Source organism: Eurosta solidaginis, chromosome 2 (genome assembly GCF_040869045.1).
Source record: "Eurosta solidaginis isolate ZX-2024a chromosome 2, ASM4086904v1, whole genome shotgun sequence".
NCBI classification, from domain to species: domain Eukaryota; kingdom Metazoa; phylum Arthropoda; class Insecta; order Diptera; family Tephritidae; genus Eurosta; species Eurosta solidaginis.
The window spans coordinates 46,570,535-46,590,992 of NC_090320.1; the positions used below are offsets into that span (position 1 = coordinate 46,570,535).

Here is a 20,458-nt window from a genome sequence, read left to right on the forward strand (position 1 = left end):
AATAATATTGTCCATGGGACCATAGGTCTGAAATGAATTTCGAGCCTCCCTAATTTTGTTAGAAACTATTTTTTTTTTTAGAAATTTGTATTATTAATTTGATAGAAAATATTTTGGGCTATTTAAAAATTGAATTTGCAATATGGAAAAGTAAAATAATCGTCGATTTTTGCAACAAATTCGTCGATTTTCCCCAAAAAGAAGCGATAAAATGCGTAAATAGTAGCAAAGCGCCCTATAGCGATGAATATTTTACTTTTCCATATTGCAAATTCAATTTTTATATAGCCCAAAATATTTTCTAACAAAAATAATATTAAAAATTTCTAAAAAACAAAATATTTTCTAACAAAATTAGGGAGGCTCGAAATTCATTTCAGACCTATGGTCCCATGGGCAATAATACTCAGTATGACTCATAGGTTCAGAAACCTTTCAACAATAAATTGGACCCACCCTAATGTAAATATATACAGTAGTTTGCAAAAATGCGCATACAAATTTTTCCATAATTTAGTTAAACTATATTTTATAAATTTAAAACTAAACAACAAGAATAAAATCAAAAATAGTTATCTTCTATAAAATCTATGACAAGAATGTAAAATTTTTGAAATTTGAATACATTTAAAATATTTCTAATAACGTTTTGACAACACCTTTTTTTAGCATTCAAAGAAACGCCACGTTGATAAAATCAGTTTTCGAAAATTTTTTCTCTGCCGCTATTGGTCTAACAAATTTAGTACACAAATTTCCGGACTTAATTTGATCTTTTATTATTAAGCTGGGATTGCCCCCATTGTTTTTAAACTTTTTTTGAAGCAAGTTTTTTTTTAATTTAATTTATTTAATAAATTGGAAAAAATTTAAACAACGTGACATCAGGATGAAGAATACGACTGCTGTTTCAATTATACTTTGTAAAACTCTTCAAAGCCTTTAAAGCCGGGAGTGGGATTCGAACCTGCTCTCCTGTGTTGATTTAACTGTTGACGAACCCATTCAGCCAAAGCTATGACTTTGTTGCTGTGCACTCTTCCCAATTACCTTCTTTGCATTTTATTCTTTTTGGACAGTCACACTTGGTATGTTTGCGTGGCTTTTGTTGTTGGCGGTTCATTTGATGAACTGCTTTGGTTTGTTCTATTTATAGAAATGCAAAGAATTAACAAATGATGTCTATTTGTATTATTAAGCGGGGAGGGTCTTTTATTGCTTTTAATGTATAAATACAATTTTTTGAAGCAATTTTTTGACTGTTTATTTTTTTTGGCTTAAATTTTTCTTCGCTCGGACTATGAACAAAAATGTGTATAGCTTAAAATCAAAAAATCTCAAAAACTATTAAAAATTTTTTGGGGTAAGTATAAAATTTTAATCAATAACTCACGAGTGTAAAAACATGAAGCCAATTAAATTTTTAAAAAAGTTGTGAAATTTTATTTTTCTTAAAATGTGAAAAAATTTAAAAATTAAAAATAAACTCAATCAATTGATATAAGTGTTTTAAGTTTTGACAAATTTGTTGAGGAACCGAAAAATTTTGTTTGTAAATCTTTTGGCTACATTTTGTTGTTGTATTCCTTAAAAGTTTTGTAAAAAAATTTAAATTAAAAGCAAATAAAAAAAACTAAATTTTATTAAATCACATAAAAACTTAAAAATTTATAAAAAATATGTTTGAAGATTATAAATACTTTTTTTCTTAAATCTGGTAAAAACGGTCGAGTTTAATAATAAATCAATTAAATTTAGAAAAAAAATTGTGAAATTTTATTTTTTTTTAAAATTGTGTAAAAAACTTAAAAAAAAGGCTGACTTTTTGAAGGTCACGTTAAGTTGAACTGGCCAGGCCGTGAGAGCTTCGACTAGACTGAATTAGTCCATAGTGTTACGACCAAACTGAAAAAGTCTATCAGAAACCAAGACCTATGTTAAAAAAACTACCTCCTCTTGACAAACACTAGGCATAGGATCTGTGCTCCTTTCTGCTTATAGGGTGAACTGGCCGGTCAATAAGACCTCGCATAGACTGATTGTGTCCATATTGTCTTGCTGCTTATAGATGTGACGACTGCGCCACGTCTTGTAGCTGGAATTTTAGCCTTTCGAGCGGAGGGCATGAGCACAAGACGTGCTCGATCGTTTTCGCCTCTTAGCCGCACTTTCTACATCTCCTATCATTGACAAGGCTTCTCGGTGAAAACTCATCTTCCTTGCAGATGCTGCTTGCAGTCGGCGTAAAAACATGTAGGAACCCACATTTTGTAAAAAAAAAAAGAAGTAAACGGAATACAAAAAAGGAGCTGATATTATTTTGATAATTCTTAATATAATATAAGATAAATCTTAAATTTTATTACTAAGTAAAAGTATTTGCATTAGTCGTTATGTGTCTTACTTTACTCCACATTCGTGGCTTCAGTGGAAAATGGCGTACGTCGGGACGGTGACTTATTATATCTGTTTAAGTCATAAGTAATATCTGCTGGTTCTTATGCTTTATTTCCTTATGGGAAATATGCGTTCGAGAAGCGCTTTAAGGTACTCTTCACTACTGCGTTACCATTATCCGTTCTTACTAGCAAAATAGTGCGGTTAAGGAGAGTGCCAAAGGGTTAGACTTAGAGTTATTTCCGTCACCACTCGTTAATTTTGGTTTGGCGACCAACCGGTTTCGAACTTGTGCCATCTTCAGGGTTCAATTTCGTTCTTATAAAGTAAATGTACATATATACAATTTTTTAAATTTTCAGAAATTCAAGAAATTTAATTTAGTTGCAAAAATATTTCGAATATTTTAAGCCAATCTATGATATGAGCAAATATTAAAAAAGAAACATATTTTGAGTGTAACGAAAAAAAAAAAAAACGTTGAAAAATAAAAATAAAATAAAAGATTTGGAAATTTGAAACCGAGTTTTAAGTAACTTCTCGATGAGCTAGTAGCTCGAAGTTTCAAACTTAATTCAGAGGTCGATGACAGCTGATGACATCATACAAAAAGTTGCGCTAGGGGCGCACGGACGGAGAATATGTTTTTATATAAGGAGCCATTTTTCGCTGATTTTTGTCCATTTGTATAAAGGAAGTGGTTAGAATTTTTTTATTTTATTTTTATACTCTGTTGAGCAGAGTTCACAGAGTATATTAATTTTGATTGGATAACGGTTGGTTGTACAGGTATAAAGGAATCGAGATAGATATAGACTTCCATATATCAAAATCATCAGTATCGAAAAAAAAAAATTGATTGAGCCATGTCCGTCCGTCCGTCTGTCCGTTAACACGATAACTTGAGTAAATTGTGAGGTATATTGATGAGATTTGGTACGTAGGTTCCTGGGCACTCATCTCAGATCGCTATTTAAAATGAACGATATCGGACTATAACCACGCCCACTTTTTCGATATCGAAAATTTCGAAAAACCGAAAAAGTGCGATAATTCATTACCAAAGACGCATAAAGCGATACAACTTGGTAGGTGAGTTGAACTTATGATGCAGAATACAAAATTAGTAAAATTTTGGACAATGGGCGTGGCACCGCCCACTTTTAAAAGAGGTAATTTAAAAGTTATGCAAGCTGTAATTTGGCAGTCGTTGAAGATATCATGATGAAATTTGGAAGGAACGTTACTCCTATTACTATATTTATGCTTAATAAAAATTAGCAAAATCGGAGAACGAATTTTTTTTTTAAGTCAAATTTTAACAAAAAATTTAATATCTTTACAGTATATAAGTATATTACGTCAACATTCGACTCCAGTAATGACATGGTGCAATAAAATACAAAAATAAAAGAAAATTTCAAATTGGGAGTGGCTCCGCCCTTTTTCATTTAATTTGTCTAGGATACTTTTAATGCCATAAGTCGAACAAAAATTTACCAGTGCTTGTGAAATTTGGTAGAGGCTTAGACTCTAGGACGATAACTGTTTTCTGTGAAAAAGGGCGAAATGGGCTGAAGCCACGCCCAGTTTTTATTCACAGTGGACCTTCTGTCCTTCCGCTCGGCCGTTAACACGATAACTTGAGAAAAAATCGATATATCTTTACTAAACTCAGTTCACGTACTTATCTGAACTCACTTTGTATTGGTGTAAAAAATGGCCGAAATCCGACTATGACCACGCCCACTTTTTCGATATCGAAAGTTATGAAAAATGAAAAAAAGCCATAATTCTATACCAAATACGAAAAAACGGATGAAACATGGTAGTTGAATTGATTTATTGACGCAAAATATAGCTTTAGAAAAAAACTTTGCAAAATGGATGTGACACCTACCATATCGTAGAAGAAAATGAAAAAGTTCTGCAGGGCGAAATCAAAAGCCTTTGGAATCTTGGCAGAAATACTGTTCGTGATATTACATATATAAATAAATTAGCGGTACCCGACAGATGATGTTCTGGGTCACCCTGGTCCACATTTTGATCAATATCTCGGAAACGCCTCCACATATACAACAACCACCACTTCCTTTTAAAATACTCATTAACACTTTTCATTTGATACCCATATCGTACAAACAAATTCTAGAGTCACCCCTGGTCCACCTTTATGGCGATATCTCGAAAAGGCGTCCACCTATAGAACTAAGGCCCACTTCCTTTTAAAATACTCATTAATACCTTTCGTTTGAAACCCATATTGTACAAACGCATCATAGAGTCACCCCTGGTCCACCTTTATGGCGATATCTCGGAAAGGCGTCCACTTATAGAACTAAGTTCCACTCCCTTTTAAAATACTCATAAACACCTTTCATTTGATACCCATGTCGTACAAACAAATTCTAGAGTCATCCCTGGTCCACCTTTATGGCGATATCCCTAAATAGCGTCCACCCATAGAACTATGGCCTACTCCATCTTAAAATACTCTTTAATACCTTCCATTTGTTACACATGTCATATAAACACATTCCAGGTTTACCCTAGGTTCATTTTCCTACATGGTGATTTTCCATTATTTTGTCTCCATAGCTCTCAGCTGAGTATGTAATGTTCGGTTACACCCGAACTTAGCCTTCCTTACTTGCTATTTTTCCTTTTCTTACATTTTCTCGGTGTCTTAAACTATCTGTTAAGTTTAACGCTCGTAGCTCAATGAGAACTTACATAAAAATCAATTCCAAAATTCCCTCCGTTTCGTACGATTTTTCTAAATATCTCATCCCGTGTGCCCCCTAGCGAATCTTTTTGTATCGTGTCATCGACCTCTGAATTAAGTTTGAAATTTCAAGTCTCTAGCTCATCGAGGTGTTACTTAAAAGTTGGTTTGAAAATTTTCAAATTCTTATCTAATTATTTCGATCCGTGCACCACCTAACGGAGTTTTTTCCCTTTTGTTGCATTGTCACAATTTTCTAACCTATGTGTAAAGTTTCACGTTTGTAGCTAAATGAGAAGTTACTTAAAAATCGATTGAAAAATTTGTATGCAAAGCGGACAAACATTCAACCGACCTAATATAAAGGAAGTAAAAATAGCTGTAACGTTTTGAAATTCCCTTTATTTCAATATTTTTGTAGATAATTTTTTTTTTTTTTCAATTAAATATTTTTTATTTCCTGAGGATATTGTTATGGTTATTTTCAGAAATTCAACAAACTTATTTGCAAAAATATTTCGAATATTTTAAGCCACTGTATGATATGATCAAATATTTTGAGTATAACAAAAAATAAAAAAACAATGAATAAAAAAAAATCACTCTCACTGCGTACGCTTCTTGAATGAAGGAATGAAACAGTCATTAAAAATGTCTTATAAAAAATTCAAAAATTATTTAAGAATCAGCACACGCTTTTGGGTGATAAATGAGTTAAAAAAGGAAAATATACACGAAAAGCAGCCAAACATCGAATCATTAAAAAGTCAAACCAATAATGTAAGAACATTACAAATACGTTTATAGACATACATACATGCATACATACATTCATGAGTATATATATATTCAAGCAACGTATATATGGATTTGTATTGTATCGTTAGTATTTGCTTAAATCTAATAATATTCAACGAAACCAATTATATATGATCAGCCAATATTTAACATACATAGTTATTCATTATTCCAACTGCGTACGAATACTTGTCGTGCATTTTTTTGTTTTATTAAAACTTTTTTTTTATTTTTTGTATAAATCGGATATACACCACTCGTTCGGAAGGCGTATCAAGCACACGTACAATGATCTATACCGTCTCGCCGTTTTGCAATAAAAACCACTGTATAAGTCAGTTTGAATTTTAGATGCTTTCCAAGCGATTTGCAGTGTTGTTGCGCGTGAGTTGATCAAATCGTGCAAAAATAAAAAAAAAACGCAGCAAACTCTAAAATAACCAATATTGGCGTTAATCCGGCATAAGGAGTCCAGGCATATCGTTGTGAAAGCAAATTTGAAAAAGTTATCAAATAATATAAAATTTTTGAAAATGTCGCGTCAAACATCGTTAATAATTTTATTCGCCTGCCTGTTTGGCTGTTGTACGGCACAATACTTAACTCAAGTAGCGGTAAAAGCCGAACTACCAGAATTACCCGATTTTAAGCCTGTCAGTGAATTACGTGAGTGCCCTGAGAAAATGTTGCTGTTGATAAAGTGAAAAAAGTTGCAATAAATGAAAATAAAAATATTAAGTACTCCACTTTGGCCAAAACGTTAGTTTTTGCATACTTGAGTTGGAGCCTCACGGCCAGTAATTGAAAGTCACAATTAAAATTTTCTATTTCCTCCCAAACGTTTTAAACATTCCGCATCTTCTACAGTATGGAGTTGTCAGCAAAGACAATAACGATGGATTGGTTCGCGCCAAAACTATATTTTCATGTAATTTCAAAAATTTTTTGAACACTCCCTGAACAAGATGCGGAAGTATTGAAACGCGTTGGAAGGAAAAGGAAGATTAAAATTTTGCCTTGTAATTACCGTTCTTAAAGCTCCAACTCGGTATACAAAGAAATCTAAGTTTATTTGAATATTCGCATGATATATCATCGATATTTCTACCGATTCCTTGTAGATATGACTGCTACACCTTTTTCAGTTTTATTTCAGAAAATTGCAATTAAAGTTCAAAAAGTAAAATTTAGCCTTATAATTACCATCGAGTGCTTACTCCGTTATCGAAGTATCCTTCGGACTTCGGCTACCAGGTCGCCGTTCTCGTTTTTACGTGAGTTCGCCCTGAGCTTTAAACCTTCTGTCTCTCGTCGAATTTTTTTCGTAAAATTTGCGGGCATTATTCCTGCCGGCTAGTAGCTCAAGCTTCTGGCACCACACCTTTCTGCCTCTGCTTTTTTCTCGCTTCCCTTTTCAACTGGCGATATGAGCATTTCGGAAAAGTAGAATATTGTTGACGTTTGGCGTTGTGATCACTTCATTTGAAGCAATTGGAAGTGCTCGTAAGGTCAATTGACATTATGCCTGTTGAATTTATGTCACCCTCTTGTTATTTTAGAGCTTGGGGTTGGAAGAGTTCGTGCGTTGGAAAATTTACTGAGATAATTTCATTTATAAACTACATACCCTTAAAGAAGAATTAGGGGTATACTAAGTATAGACATTAAGGGCCAGGTAATGGTGACTTAATCATAACCAGATAAAACAGCTGATCGCACCTTATGGAAATCAATGTAATCGATTAATGGTGCCATACCATAACGCTAAAGCCATAACCATACCATAGCCAACCAATTGGTTTTTAGTTTTTCGCCATATCCATAAACTAAAAATATTTGAGTTGGAAAATTAAACTTTTTGTAAATTTTATTTATTGTTTCGGATATGTTTTGCCTAAAAACTTATTTTTTGTGGTATATGTTTGTAATTTTTTGCGTTTTCTTCATTTCTATGAAATTTTCACGATTTTTAAGTTAAGGCACCATAACTGATGCCAATTTGATATGGATAAGTAAACATATGATTATAACTCGGACTTTAACAGTAATTAGTATGCCAATAAGAAAGCAGTGCCCACTTGAAGTTTCAATATTTCAAAAAGTGAAATGGAAGCCATTTAATTTTACGTTAATTAAACTTCAAATACTATAATTTGCGCGGCATTCATTTATTCATAAAAACATATTACCTAAGCAAATGCAATAAAATTGTGAATAATAAACTCAATAAGGCAATTCACGGTGCATATGAAATGACAAAGTTATGTATTTGCATGCAAATGCACCAGATCGTAAGTGACCTTAGCAAATCATCATAGCAAATGCCATAGCAACTATCAAACGAAAACATCCCTACAAGACACGACTTGAATGAAGATCACTTAGATAAACAAAAGATGTATGAAAACAACTCGTGAATTACGAATTAACTGAAAAAAAATTGTGCATAATGTAAGAAAATGGTAAAAACTTCCATTGTGAACATTGGTTATCTAACCGACAATAGCCGCCTTCCAGTGAGTTTTGCAGCTCCGGATCACGCTAAATTCTCACGAGAATGCTCTGGATCATCGAGAGACTTGGGAAGCAGAGGTCGTGATATATTCGAACACGTGAAATGTGATAGGTAGATGTCGCCGCCTTTTTCGTTTAACTCATATAGGGAAAGGCTAAGCCGCGACATCCCTTTTTGAAAAAGTAGGTTTATTAAAGGCAGCGTTGCCAAAGTAAAGACAAGTAATTAACAAATTATCTGGCTCACAAATTGAACCAGACTTCTATCTGGATTTATGTGGCTCAAATCGTTGTTGTTGCATTTACATGCAAAATTAATTATCTGGCTTGGGATCTTGCCACCGGATGATGGCTAATGTTCTTGCAAGTAATATCAGCTGTTCGAAATGGTTGTTTGTTGATTGCATTCCAAAAGCAATGGATATGTAGTATTGCATCCTGCAAAATTTTTGGCAGCTTCATTTGCATGTATTTTATTGTGGCATTGCATATGGCTGGCAATGGAAATTTGCTAAGCCACACCGCAAGACTATTTGGACCTGATCGTGAACTACCCTAATGACTAATAGGCGTAACCATTTGAATATTATTCATTCTGTAACACATATACGTCAATAGAAGTTAAGCAATTTTATGTGTGACCTCTCATTTATAGTTCAATGAATGGGTCAACCAAGGCGTGCAGGTTAAAAAACTCTAAGTATACACACATATGATCGTATGTATGTATGTCTGAATGTAACTTTTGCATTGATATAAAGAGGCTAACTAGACGCATAAAACATTATCGCGATCTAAATCGGCTTAGATAATGAATGCATGTTTCTAATTGTACAATGCGAATGCGTTTGTATGTGCAGTTATGGCAGAGCAATCAACCGTAGCAAAGCTGTTAGAATACTTAAAATATTTATCTATGTACATATGTTTATATTAGGGTGTTCCTTATACCGGTGGAATTTTATTTTTTTATTTTTTGGCAGTTGGTTCTTTATTTTGAGAAACTATTTCAGTATTTTTCTAAATTTTTTTGAACAATATTTAGAGGTTGCTGCCGATGACTGAATTTTGTATGGAGTATGATCTCTTTACTGTAGTATTTACTTTTTTACCTTTTCTAGTAACTCTCAACGATTTTTTTGTCCCAAAATAACCTAGATAGTCTTAATAGATCTCGACATTTTTCAAAAACAGCAACGAAATTATGCGGTGATTGTCCTAAACTAGTTGCAAATTAATATTGAAAACAATCTTGAAATGCGCTGGAGATAGCTCAGACATGATTCGGAAATTATCTCAAAGTAGTACCGAAAAATTTCTTAGAACAATACTAAAATGATCACAAAGTAGACACTATCAAAATGATCTCAAAACATTCCTGAAGTCATTCCGCAATAGGCGCGCTATGATCCAAAAGAACTATCAAAACGATATTGTTCCGGAATCAGTAAAAGACAGTCTGGAAATTCGATCCGATGACAGTCACGAAATGATACCGAAATTATCCAAACAAGTTTTGAAATCCTCTGAAAATTGTCCTGAAAGAATGTGGGAATCGTTGCAAGCAAACTCGAAACGCTCCGCAGATAGAGATTAAACAAAATATGAGTATATGTTAAGGGTATGGTATTTATCCAGACAAAAAAAATTAGCTTGTTGCTCTTCTACTCTTGTTAATGAGGATCGCGTTGCCAACGTGTATAAAGGCCGTGTGAGGAAGGAATGAAGTTCGACTTCCGGACAAAAAATGGCTTTCTGTAAGGTCCATTGGAAACTACTATCATTTTATTATACAGCAATTGGTCTTAGTGTGTGAGAGATCACCCTAATATCTCTAAATTCAATCAACTGCAACTTACCTACACTAACAATATAATGCAATGCAAAATAATTGAGCCTTAGCTAAATAGACAGAAGAAACATTTCTGAATAGTGGATATTGATGTGATTTCATTCTGTGCTAGTGTGTGTGTGCAGTGGAAAAGTTTATTACCAATGACGTAGGGATGAGTGAATAGTACTAATATGAGTAAGTATGTGCTGGGATTAGGTTTTGACGTCGAAAGGAAACGTTAAATGTGAAAAATAATAGAATAAAGAACATAAATAACATAAATATAGTTCAAACGAGTAAGGACTGGACTATCTTCGGCTGTGCCGAAGACTTCACAGCTTCCATGAATGGGACTGAACAATAATCTTATCCCATTCGAAATATCAAAATAATCGGCTGTATAAGATAAGAAATATATAGTGAACAGATATACATACATACCTAAGCGATTTTTAAGATAAATGTAAAATAAAAAATAGGTAGGCGGTTTGTGTGAGGATGCAAAGTTTCACGTTTTTTGTGGTCTGCATGTAAAAACTATGACCACCACTCACTTATTTCAACAATATATGAGGTAAGCGTAAGTTTTTGATGACATTTAATGCTTCTAGCCGTAAAAAAGGTGGCAGAAATGACTATTTATATGGGGTATATATTATATATACCACCGATTTCTATGATTTTTTCAGACAACAATTTATGCTATATACGTAAGCATTTGGTGAAATTTGAAGCTTCTAGCTGTTAAAACGGGGCAGAAATTGCGAAAGGTTTCTTATCTGAACAATCGGTTGTGTGAGATATATACTATACATACCACCGATCTCTATGATTTTTTCAGACAACAATATAAGCTATATACGTAAGCATTTGGTGAAATTTGAACCTGCTAGCTATTAAAATGGGGCAGAAATTGCGTAAAGTTTCTTATGTGAACAATCGGTTGTATGATATATATACTATATATACCACCGATCTCTGTGATTTTTTCAGACAACAATATGTGCTATATACGTAAGCACTAGGCGAAATTTGAAGCCTCTAGTTTTTACGAAAAGTTTCTTATCTGAACAATCGGTTGGGGGGGGGGGGGGGGGGGGGGGGGGGGGGGGGGGGGGGGATATATGCTATATATACGACCGATCTAATCCATTTTTTCAGACAACAATTTGTGCAATATACGAAAACATATGGTGAAGTTTGAAGCTTCAATCTGACAAATTGAGGAAGATATGACAAAAATCCTCATTTTCTGAAAAATCCTCATTTTCTGAAAAAGCCTCATTTTCTGAAAAATCGATTGTATGGAGGATATATGCTATAGTGGTCCGATCTGGCCGGTTCCGACATATGTCTAATCGGACATCTAAATACACCCGCTCACCAAATTTTATCAAGATATCTCAAAAATTGAGGTACTAGTTTGCATACAAACAGACAGACGGACAGACGGACATGGCTAAATTAACACAGCTCTTCATGCTGATTATTTCGGTATAATTAATGGTGGGTCTATCCATTTACCTTTAAGGATTTTCAATTTTTGGATTCATGACGAAGTTAATATACCCTTTCATTTTCATGAAAGGTATAAAAACTAAACAACGCGCCGTAGCACAGAGGTTCGTGTCTCCGCTATTAAGCACAACTCGTTTTGTAGCGAGTTATTTAACCACTGCCTTCTTCAATAATTGCCGCTAGATGGGTCTGTATGCGCGCCTGGCTTAGAGAGTTACAAACATACAAGTAAAGTTAATATTAGCGTGTGAAAAAAAATTAAAACTCAATCCTAATATTGTGTAGTTGTTTTTGTCGTGCGAAACTCAAATAGGTTGTATTAAGTAGCTTATGTCAATAAAATCTTTATCTGCTATTATATATTAGCTGTGTTTTTTCTTACGTGTATACATCTGCACTTAAACTTTGTATGCACTACTTTATCCACACTAATGAAATAGGTGTTTATAAAATCAATACCTCCAAGTTTCATTGTATAATTTGTATCGACTTTTTGAATGTTTTACCATCCCTAATTAAAAAAAGGAAATATTAGCGGAGGAAATTTGAGTATTGTAGTTCTATTTTTTGACATTTGCGTGGCATTGCTGCCAAATGTTTTATTGGGCTATGCGCAATTTTCTTTGAAATTTTTATTTAGACGCAAATGTAGATATATATACATGTAAAAAAACACGGTATTATTGACTATCTTGGTCACGCTATAATTTACTACTTAGGCAACAAAAAAAAAAATGCGCACTGCTAATTATTATAATTTTCTGCAATATTTTCTTATAGAAACTTCATTTCAATGAAAAACTATGTATGTCACTGAAACTGTTATGTAGCGGTTTTCATTGCAAAAAATGATATCAATTTCCGACTCTTATTATGGATCCCCAATACTTTGGGCATTGTAATATATACGTACGTACATTGAAATATTCAGTATGTACGTAGACACTGCCTCAGTGCAACGCTTGAATGATTTATTCCCTTAACGTGCAGAAAAATCGCATGTGAGAAAAATCGCATGCGAGAAAATTTGGTTTAAATAGGATTCCCCTCTGGTAGGTGGGTTGCCTATGGGGTTGAAAGAGCTGTGAAGCTATATAGCTTTTTATTGCTCCTAACAACCCTCTTAATCTGCTTCGTATAGTTATCCACTCTATTTGAACTCGCCTGACTTTCCACACGATTAATTAGCCATATCCTTCCACATATTTTCGCTACAAAATTTCGACTCAGCGCTTGTTGTGCAATAACTTTCTTGACTTGCGACTCTTTATCTTTATCTTCGTTATAAACTTAAGAGTGATTCCTACGACCATCTGGCCTACAATGTGGGTTCAGTGGTCTATTATAAAATATAGGAAATTACAACTGTGGGAGCTTTACGCAGACATGAGCATAATGTCACGAATAAAGCCTTAAGGTTTCGCTGGCTAGGTAATGTTGTGAGAATAAAAGAGGTCGCTCTGCTTCAGAATGTATTTGGTACCCGTATTTGGAAGCACCTCCACTGAGTTGGGAGAAACGGGTGGATGATACCTCCAACTCCCTTGGCGTGCCCCAACTGAAGTCAGTTATCGAGAAATAAGTATAGCTGATGTGACCTAGATCGGCTACAACTTTTTGTGTGTAGTCAGAAAATGGGGCGTAAATTACCCTTGTTCTTGTCCCCTCCTCCTTCCAGACACCTACGAAGCCAGACCACCATATAAATAACCTGGTTAAACATCCTCCGATACGTCAGCTGCGACTCGTCGTACATCGATTTCACCAACTAACGGTTGCTTGGAAGTCCTTCAACCGATTCAACATCTGCGCATCACCGATTTACCTTCACTACACACAGACATCCATCGATCCAACTGATTCGTCAGTTGCGATTCGCCGGAAACTAATTTCAACAAATACCGGTTGCTTGGAAATCGATTCACCGATTCGTTATCAACGATTCACCAATCTTACTCACTGACATCTACCAATTCATCGATTTTTCATTTAAGCCGTCATCGCCCCCACCAACCGCTGTGTCAGTCAGCCGATGTACCATTCATTCGTTCTCCGTGAAGAAAGAAGATTTGGAAAAACTTCCCTCAGGCCGTACCATACATCTATACTGGGTCCCCGGTCATAAAGGGATAGAAGGTAACGAAAAGGCCTATGAATTGGCAAAGGAGGGTGCAGCCCTCGCTGAAACGACAATAGACGTCCCAATCTGTTTGGGAGAAATCAAAACGAGACAGGATTTGCCTATGATCCATCAAGCAGGAAAGGCGTGGACAAAAGCACGGGGCTGCAAAATTTCTAAGATCATGTGCCAAGCCTACGATATAAGACTCACAAAGTAGCCCATATCTCTGAAGAGAAAAGACTTAAGGCTCATGATGGTCATATTTACTGGAAATTGCCTTCTGGCATCATATAAGTTAGGTCTCGTGGTTGAGCACATTCTGTGTTCGTGTCCCGCGCTCACCAGTTCAAGGCTTCAGCTTTTAAGGACCGCAGAGTTGCAGATCTCGAGGCAGCAACTAAGCTTGGTCCTAGAAAATTTCTAATATTTGCTTAGAGGATGGAGTTATTTTATAACAAAAGTTCTGGCGCCTGCTTAGAGTTTGGTCGTCAAACAAATTCTGGTAACAATATGGACACATTAAGACTATGTGAGGTCTTTATTGTCATTCACACAAATCGATCAGTAAAAACCACTTTCGGTTCTAAATGAACATCCATTTTGACAATACCTGCTCATGTGCCTACGAACTATAAAGATAACAAGATAAACGGAAACAACAGATCAGTCGAAAATCGACACTGATGATGGCACAATGCCGAAACCGGTTTGTCTCGAAACCAAATTTGACAGGGGATGACGGAAAATCGTTCCAATATAATTCTATGTGATGTGTTTGTTGACCGGCTAGTTCAGCCTAACCTAACCATATAAGACGCGCGCAAAGTTTCAGTTACAAAAATCATAAACAATTTTTGGTAAAATATCGTAAATATGTATGTATATTAGGGTGGGTGGATTTGTATGGACGAAACTTAACCGATATCGCGCCATCGATTTTTCGATAGGATTTGGGCTCAGGAAAAAAAGTTTCACTAAGCATACCCCAAAAATTTTCGAGCCTGCGAAATTCAATTTTCTTGGCTTTTTTTCGACTTTGATTTTTAAGATTTTTTTCATAACCTACTAAACAATTTTTCATATTTATATTCTGTCCGACCCAAAAATGTCCGCTGAAAACGTTGTCGATAACAGTTTTTTGAAAAAAAAAAATATATATTTCGACCCAGTCTAATGTATATCAATAACTATGCCAAGGAAATGTGATATCAAGCTATGTGACCACTAGTTACAGCAAAAATTAATCAGTAACTATTTTTGTTGTTATATCGGCCTACTGATTTTAAGATCGCGGGTTCGAATCGAGCTCAAGGCCTAACAATAATTTTTTATCATTATTATTGTTATGATAAATTTTTTCTTAATTGAAAAAATTTTTAAATTAGAATAGAAGAAAGAAAAAATTTTAGACAACTGCCAAAGCTCGTTGTATAGATCCATTTCGGGAACTGCTAAATTCCTTCATCGGCAACGTTTAGGCGCCGCTGCTATAACCATTCAGCTATCACAGCGGTTTTTTGTTTGTCTTCATTAATCCTACTTCTATTCTGTTTCGTGCCAATTGATATTCACAACACTGCGACATCTGTTGCAGAATGGCTGTGAAAATTGGACTTGTTTGTTGGCAATGCCGCCATAGTGTCATAATTTATTGACACTTTTTTTCCCCGTGCTCTGGGATGTATTAACAATTTTTGTTGTTATATCGGCCTACTGATTTTAAGATCGCGGGTTCGAATCGAGCTCAAGGCCTAACAATAATTTTTTATCATTATTATTCTTATGATAAATTTTTTCTTAATTGAAAAAATTTTTAAATTAGAATAGAAGAAAGAAAAAATTTTAGACAACTGCCAAAGCTCGTTGTATAGATCCATTTCGGGAACTGCTAAATTCCTTCATCGGCAACGTTTAGGCGCCGCTGCTATAACCATTCAGCTATCACAGCGGTTTATTGTTTGTCTTCATTAATCCTACTTCTATTCTGTTTCGTGCCAATTGATATTCACAACACTGCGACATCTGTTGCAGAATGGCTGTGAAAATTGGACTTGTTTGTTGGCAATGCCGCCATAGTGTCATAATTTATTGACACTTTTTTTCCCCGTGCTCTGGGATGTATTAACAATTTTTGTTGTTATATCGGCCTACTGATTTTAAGATCGCGGGTTCGAATCGAGCTCAAGGCCTAACAATAATTTTTTATCATTATTATTGTTATGATAAATTTTTTCTTAATTGAAAAAATTTTTAAATTAGAATAGAAGAAAGAAAAAATTTTAGACAACTGCCAAAGCTCGTTGTATAGATCCATTTCGGGAACTGCTAAATTCCTTCATCGGCAACGTTTAGGCGCCGCTGCTATAACCATTCAGCTATCACAGCGGTTTTTTGTTTGTCTTCATTAATCCTACTTCTATTCTGTTTCGTGCCAATTGATATTCACAACACTGCGACATCTGTTGCAGAATGGCTGTGAAAATTGGACTTGTTTGTTGGCAATGCCGCCATAGTGTCATAATTTATTGACACTTTTTTTTCCCCGTGCTCTGGGATGTATTAACAATTTTTGTTGTTATATCGGCCTACTGATTTTAAGATCGCGGGTTCGAATCGAGCTCAAGGCCTAACAATAATTTTTTATCATTATTATTGTGATGAAATATTTTTCTTAATTGAAAAAATTTTTAAATTAGAATAGAAGAAAGAAAAAATTTTAGACAACTGCCAAAGCTCGTTGTATAGATCCATTTCGGGAACTGCTAAATTCCTTCATCGGCAACGTTTAGGCGCCGCTGCTATAACCATTCAGCTATCACAGCGGTTTTTTGTTTGTCTTCATTAATCCTACTTCTATTCTGTTTCGTGCCAATTGATATTCACAACACTGCGACATCTGTTGCAGAATGGCTGTGAAAATTGGACTTGTTTGTTGGCAATGCCGCCATAGTGTCATAATTTATTGACACTTTTTTTCCCCGTGCTCTGGGATGTATTAACAATTTTTGTTGTTATATCGGCCAAGTCCAATTTTCACAGCCATTCTGCAACAGATGTCGCAGTGTTGTGAATATCAATTGGCACGAAACAGAATAGAAGTAGGATTAATGAAGACAAACAAAAAACCGCTGTGATAGCTGAATGGTTATAGCAGTGGCGCCTAAACGTTGCCGATGAAGGAATTTAGCAGTTCCCGAAATGGATCTATACAACGAGCTTTGGCAGTTGTCTAAAATTTTTTCTTTCTTCTATTCTAATTTAAAAATTTTTTCAATTAAGAAAAAATTTATCATAACAATAATAATGATAAAAAATTATTGTTAGGCCTTGAGCTCGATTCGAACCCGCGATCTTAAAATCAGTAGGCCGATATAACAACAAAAATTGTTAATACATCCCAGAGCACGGGGAAAAAAAGTGTCAATAAATTATGACACTATGGCGGCATTGCCAACAAACAAGTCCAATTTTCACAGGCATTCTGCAACAGATGTCGCAGTGTTGTGAATATCAATTGGCACGAAACAGAATAGAAGTAGGATTAATGAAGACAAACAAAAAACCGCTGTGATAGCTGAATGGTTATAGCAGCGGCGCCTAAACGTTGCCGATGAAGGAATTTAGCAGTTCCCGAAATGGACCTATACAACGAGCTTTGGCAGTTGTCCAAAATTTTTTCTTTCTTCTATTCTAATTTAAAAATTTTTTCAATTAAGAAAAAATTTATCATAACAATAATAATGATAAAAAATTATTGTTAGGCCTTGAGCTCGATTCGAACCCGCGATCTTAAAATCAGTAGGCCGATATAACAACAAAAATTGTTAATACATCCCAGAGCACGGGGAAAAAAAGTGTCAATAAATTATGACACTATGGCGGCATTGCCAACAAACAAGTCCAATTTTCACAGCCATTCTGCAACAGATGTCGCAGTGTTGTGAATATCAATTGGCACGAAACAGAATAGAAGTAGGATTAATGAAGACAAACAAAAAACCGCTGTGATAGCTGAATGGTTATAGCAGCGGCGCCTAAACGTTGCCGATGAAGGAATTTAGCAGTTCCCGAAATGGATCTATACAACGAGCTTTGGCAGTTGTCTAAAATTTTTTCTTTCTTCTATTCTAATTTAAAAATTTTTTCAATTAAGAAAAAATTTATCATAACAATAATAATGATAAAAAATTATTGTTAGGCCTTGAGCTCGATTCGAACCCGCGATCTTAAAATCAGTAGGCCGATATAACAACAAAAATTGTTAATACATCCCAGAGCACGGGAAAAAAAGTGTCAATAAATTATGACACTATGGCGGCATTGCCAACAAACAAGTCCAATTTTCACAGCCATTCTGCAACAGATGTCGCAGTGTTGTGAATATCAATTGGCACGAAACAGAATAGAAGTAGGATTAATGAAGACAAACAAAAAACCGCTGTGATAGCTGAATGGTTATAGCAGCGGCGCCTAAACGTTGCCGATGAAGGAATTTAGCAGTTCCCGAAATGGATCTATACAACGAGCTTTGGCAGTTGTCTAAAATTTTTTCTTTCTTCTATTCTAATTTAAAAATTTTTTCAATTAAGAAAAAATTTATCATAACAATAATAATGATAAAAAATTATTGTTAGGCCTTGAGCTCGATTCGAACCCGCGATCTTAAAATCAGTAGGCCGATATAACAACAAAAATTGTTAATACATCCCAGAGCACGGGGAAAAAAAGTGTCAATAAATTATGACACTATGGCGGCATTGCCAACAAACAAGTCCAATTTTCACAGCCATTCTGCAACAGATGTCGCAGTGTTGTGAATATCAATTGGCACGAAACAGAATAGAAGTAGGATTAATGAAGACAAACAAAAAACCGCTGTGATAGCTGAATGGTTATAGCAGCGGCGCCTAAACGTTGCCGATGAAGGAATTTAGCAGTTCCCGAAATGGATCTATACAACGAGCTTTGGCAGTTGTCTAAAATTTTTTCTTTCTTCTATTCTAATTTAAAAATTTTTTCAATTAAGAAAAAATTTATCATAACAATAATAATGATAAAAAATTATTGTTAGGCCTTGCGCTCGATTCGAACCCGCGATCTTAATCAGTAACTATTTTTTTTTATGACAAGGCAAATCATTTTTAAAAGTAAAACTTAAAACTTTTTCATTGCATAGACAATAAATATTGCGCAAGTTCGTTTCTTAAGTCTTTCGTTCTAAATATGTACATATATTTATTTGAATATCTACGCTTTTAAATATTTCAGCTGCCGATATACCCACATGCGAACAGAGCGATATAAACATTAATGAATGCATTAAACGCTCTTTCCAAGATATGATTCCACGTCTAAAGAATGGCATTAAAGAGCTCAATATTCCACCAATGGATCCATTCATAATTGCAAGAAATAATATTGAAGTTCGTACAGGTTTTGCACAAGGACGTGTGCAGGTGCGTAATGTGCGCGTATTTGGTATAAGCGAAGGTCAAGTGCAGAAGGTGGACTTCCATTTAAATGGTAACAAAGTGCGCATGGGATTGGTTACACAAATGCCACGCTTCTATGTTGAAGGCAATTACAAGGCTGATATGTTGATAAATGAAGTGAAAATGACACCAAAGGGTTACTTCAATGTGACAATGAGTAAGTTAACCGAAAATTTGCGGAAAAAAATATTATTGTTTATTTTATTTTTTTGATTTAGCTGATCTGCTGCTGACTTCTGATGCGGAAGGTGAACTCTATGAGCGTGATGGTCACACATATTTGAAATTGACGAAATTCAATTTTGATCCCGATATTGGTGATATGAATATTTACGCCAGTAATTTGGTACCAGATCCAGCATTGAGTAAGTGATATTAAGAACAAATTATTATACAAATTTTTGCTAATATTTGTTCATTCGCTTCCACTAGATGCCGTAATTTTGGACTTAGTTAATCAGTATTGGCCTCAGGTATATAAAATTATGATACCACAAACGCGCAACACTTGGGAGCCAATGTTCCTGCAAGTAACAAATTTGTTTTTTGGCGCTGTACCATTTGATTTGATGATTAAAAAGAACTAAGTAAGAAATATACAAACACGCAGGGAACAGAAAATTGTACTAAACAATGATATAGTTAATCACTTTTTTGTACTTAATTATATTATTAAAGATACTTATTAATTATATTGTTGTTAAGGTTTTTCCATTATATTTGTAAAATAAAGCTTTGTAAATCCATGAGGACCTCACATAGACTGATTGAGCCCGTAGTATTGCCAGAAGTTTGTTTTAACGACCAAACTGAAAACCCCTATCAAAAACCAGGACCTATGTTATAAAATAACTCCGTCCTCTTGGCAAATACTAGAAGCTTCCTAGGACAAAAGCCACTTGCTGCTTCTAGATCTAACAGCTGTATCATTCCTAATAGCTGGAGTCTTAGCCTGGCAAGTGCAGGGCACGACCATAGAACGTGCTCGATCGTTTCCTCCTACAACCCGCACTTCCTACATCTGCTATCACTGACTAAGCCTAATTTAAACGCAT

General features: G+C 34.9%; 1 protein-coding gene across 1 annotated transcript; it reads left to right on the plus strand.

Moving 5' to 3' along the window:
- Nucleotides 1–6,241: 6,241 nt before the first annotated feature.
- LOC137239666 (uncharacterized) lies at nucleotides 6,242–20,153 on the plus strand. Its single transcript, XM_067765217.1, has 4 exons — nucleotides 6,242–6,589; nucleotides 19,180–19,560; nucleotides 19,622–19,768; nucleotides 19,836–20,153. The coding sequence occupies exons 1-4, from the start codon at nucleotides 6,457–6,459 to the stop codon at nucleotides 19,988–19,990; spliced, it is 816 nt and encodes a 271-aa protein (XP_067621318.1). The 5' UTR covers nucleotides 6,242–6,456; the 3' UTR covers nucleotides 19,991–20,153.
- The last annotated feature ends 305 nt before the right edge of the window (nucleotides 20,154–20,458 follow it).

What these genes read in the sequence shown, in the direction of transcription:
- LOC137239666 (XM_067765217.1), top strand. Translation starts at nt 6,457, where the DNA reads ATGTCGCGTCAAACATCGTTAATAATTTTATTCGCCTGCCTGTTTGGC. An exon ending in TAAGCCTGTCAGTGAATTAC is followed by an intron (nt 6,590 to 19,179) that starts GTGAGTGCCCTG and finishes TAAATATTTCAG; the next exon opens with CTGCCGATATACCCACATGC. An exon ending in GGTACCAGATCCAGCATTGA is followed by an intron (nt 19,769 to 19,835) that starts GTAAGTGATATT and finishes CGCTTCCACTAG; the next exon opens with ATGCCGTAATTTTGGACTTA.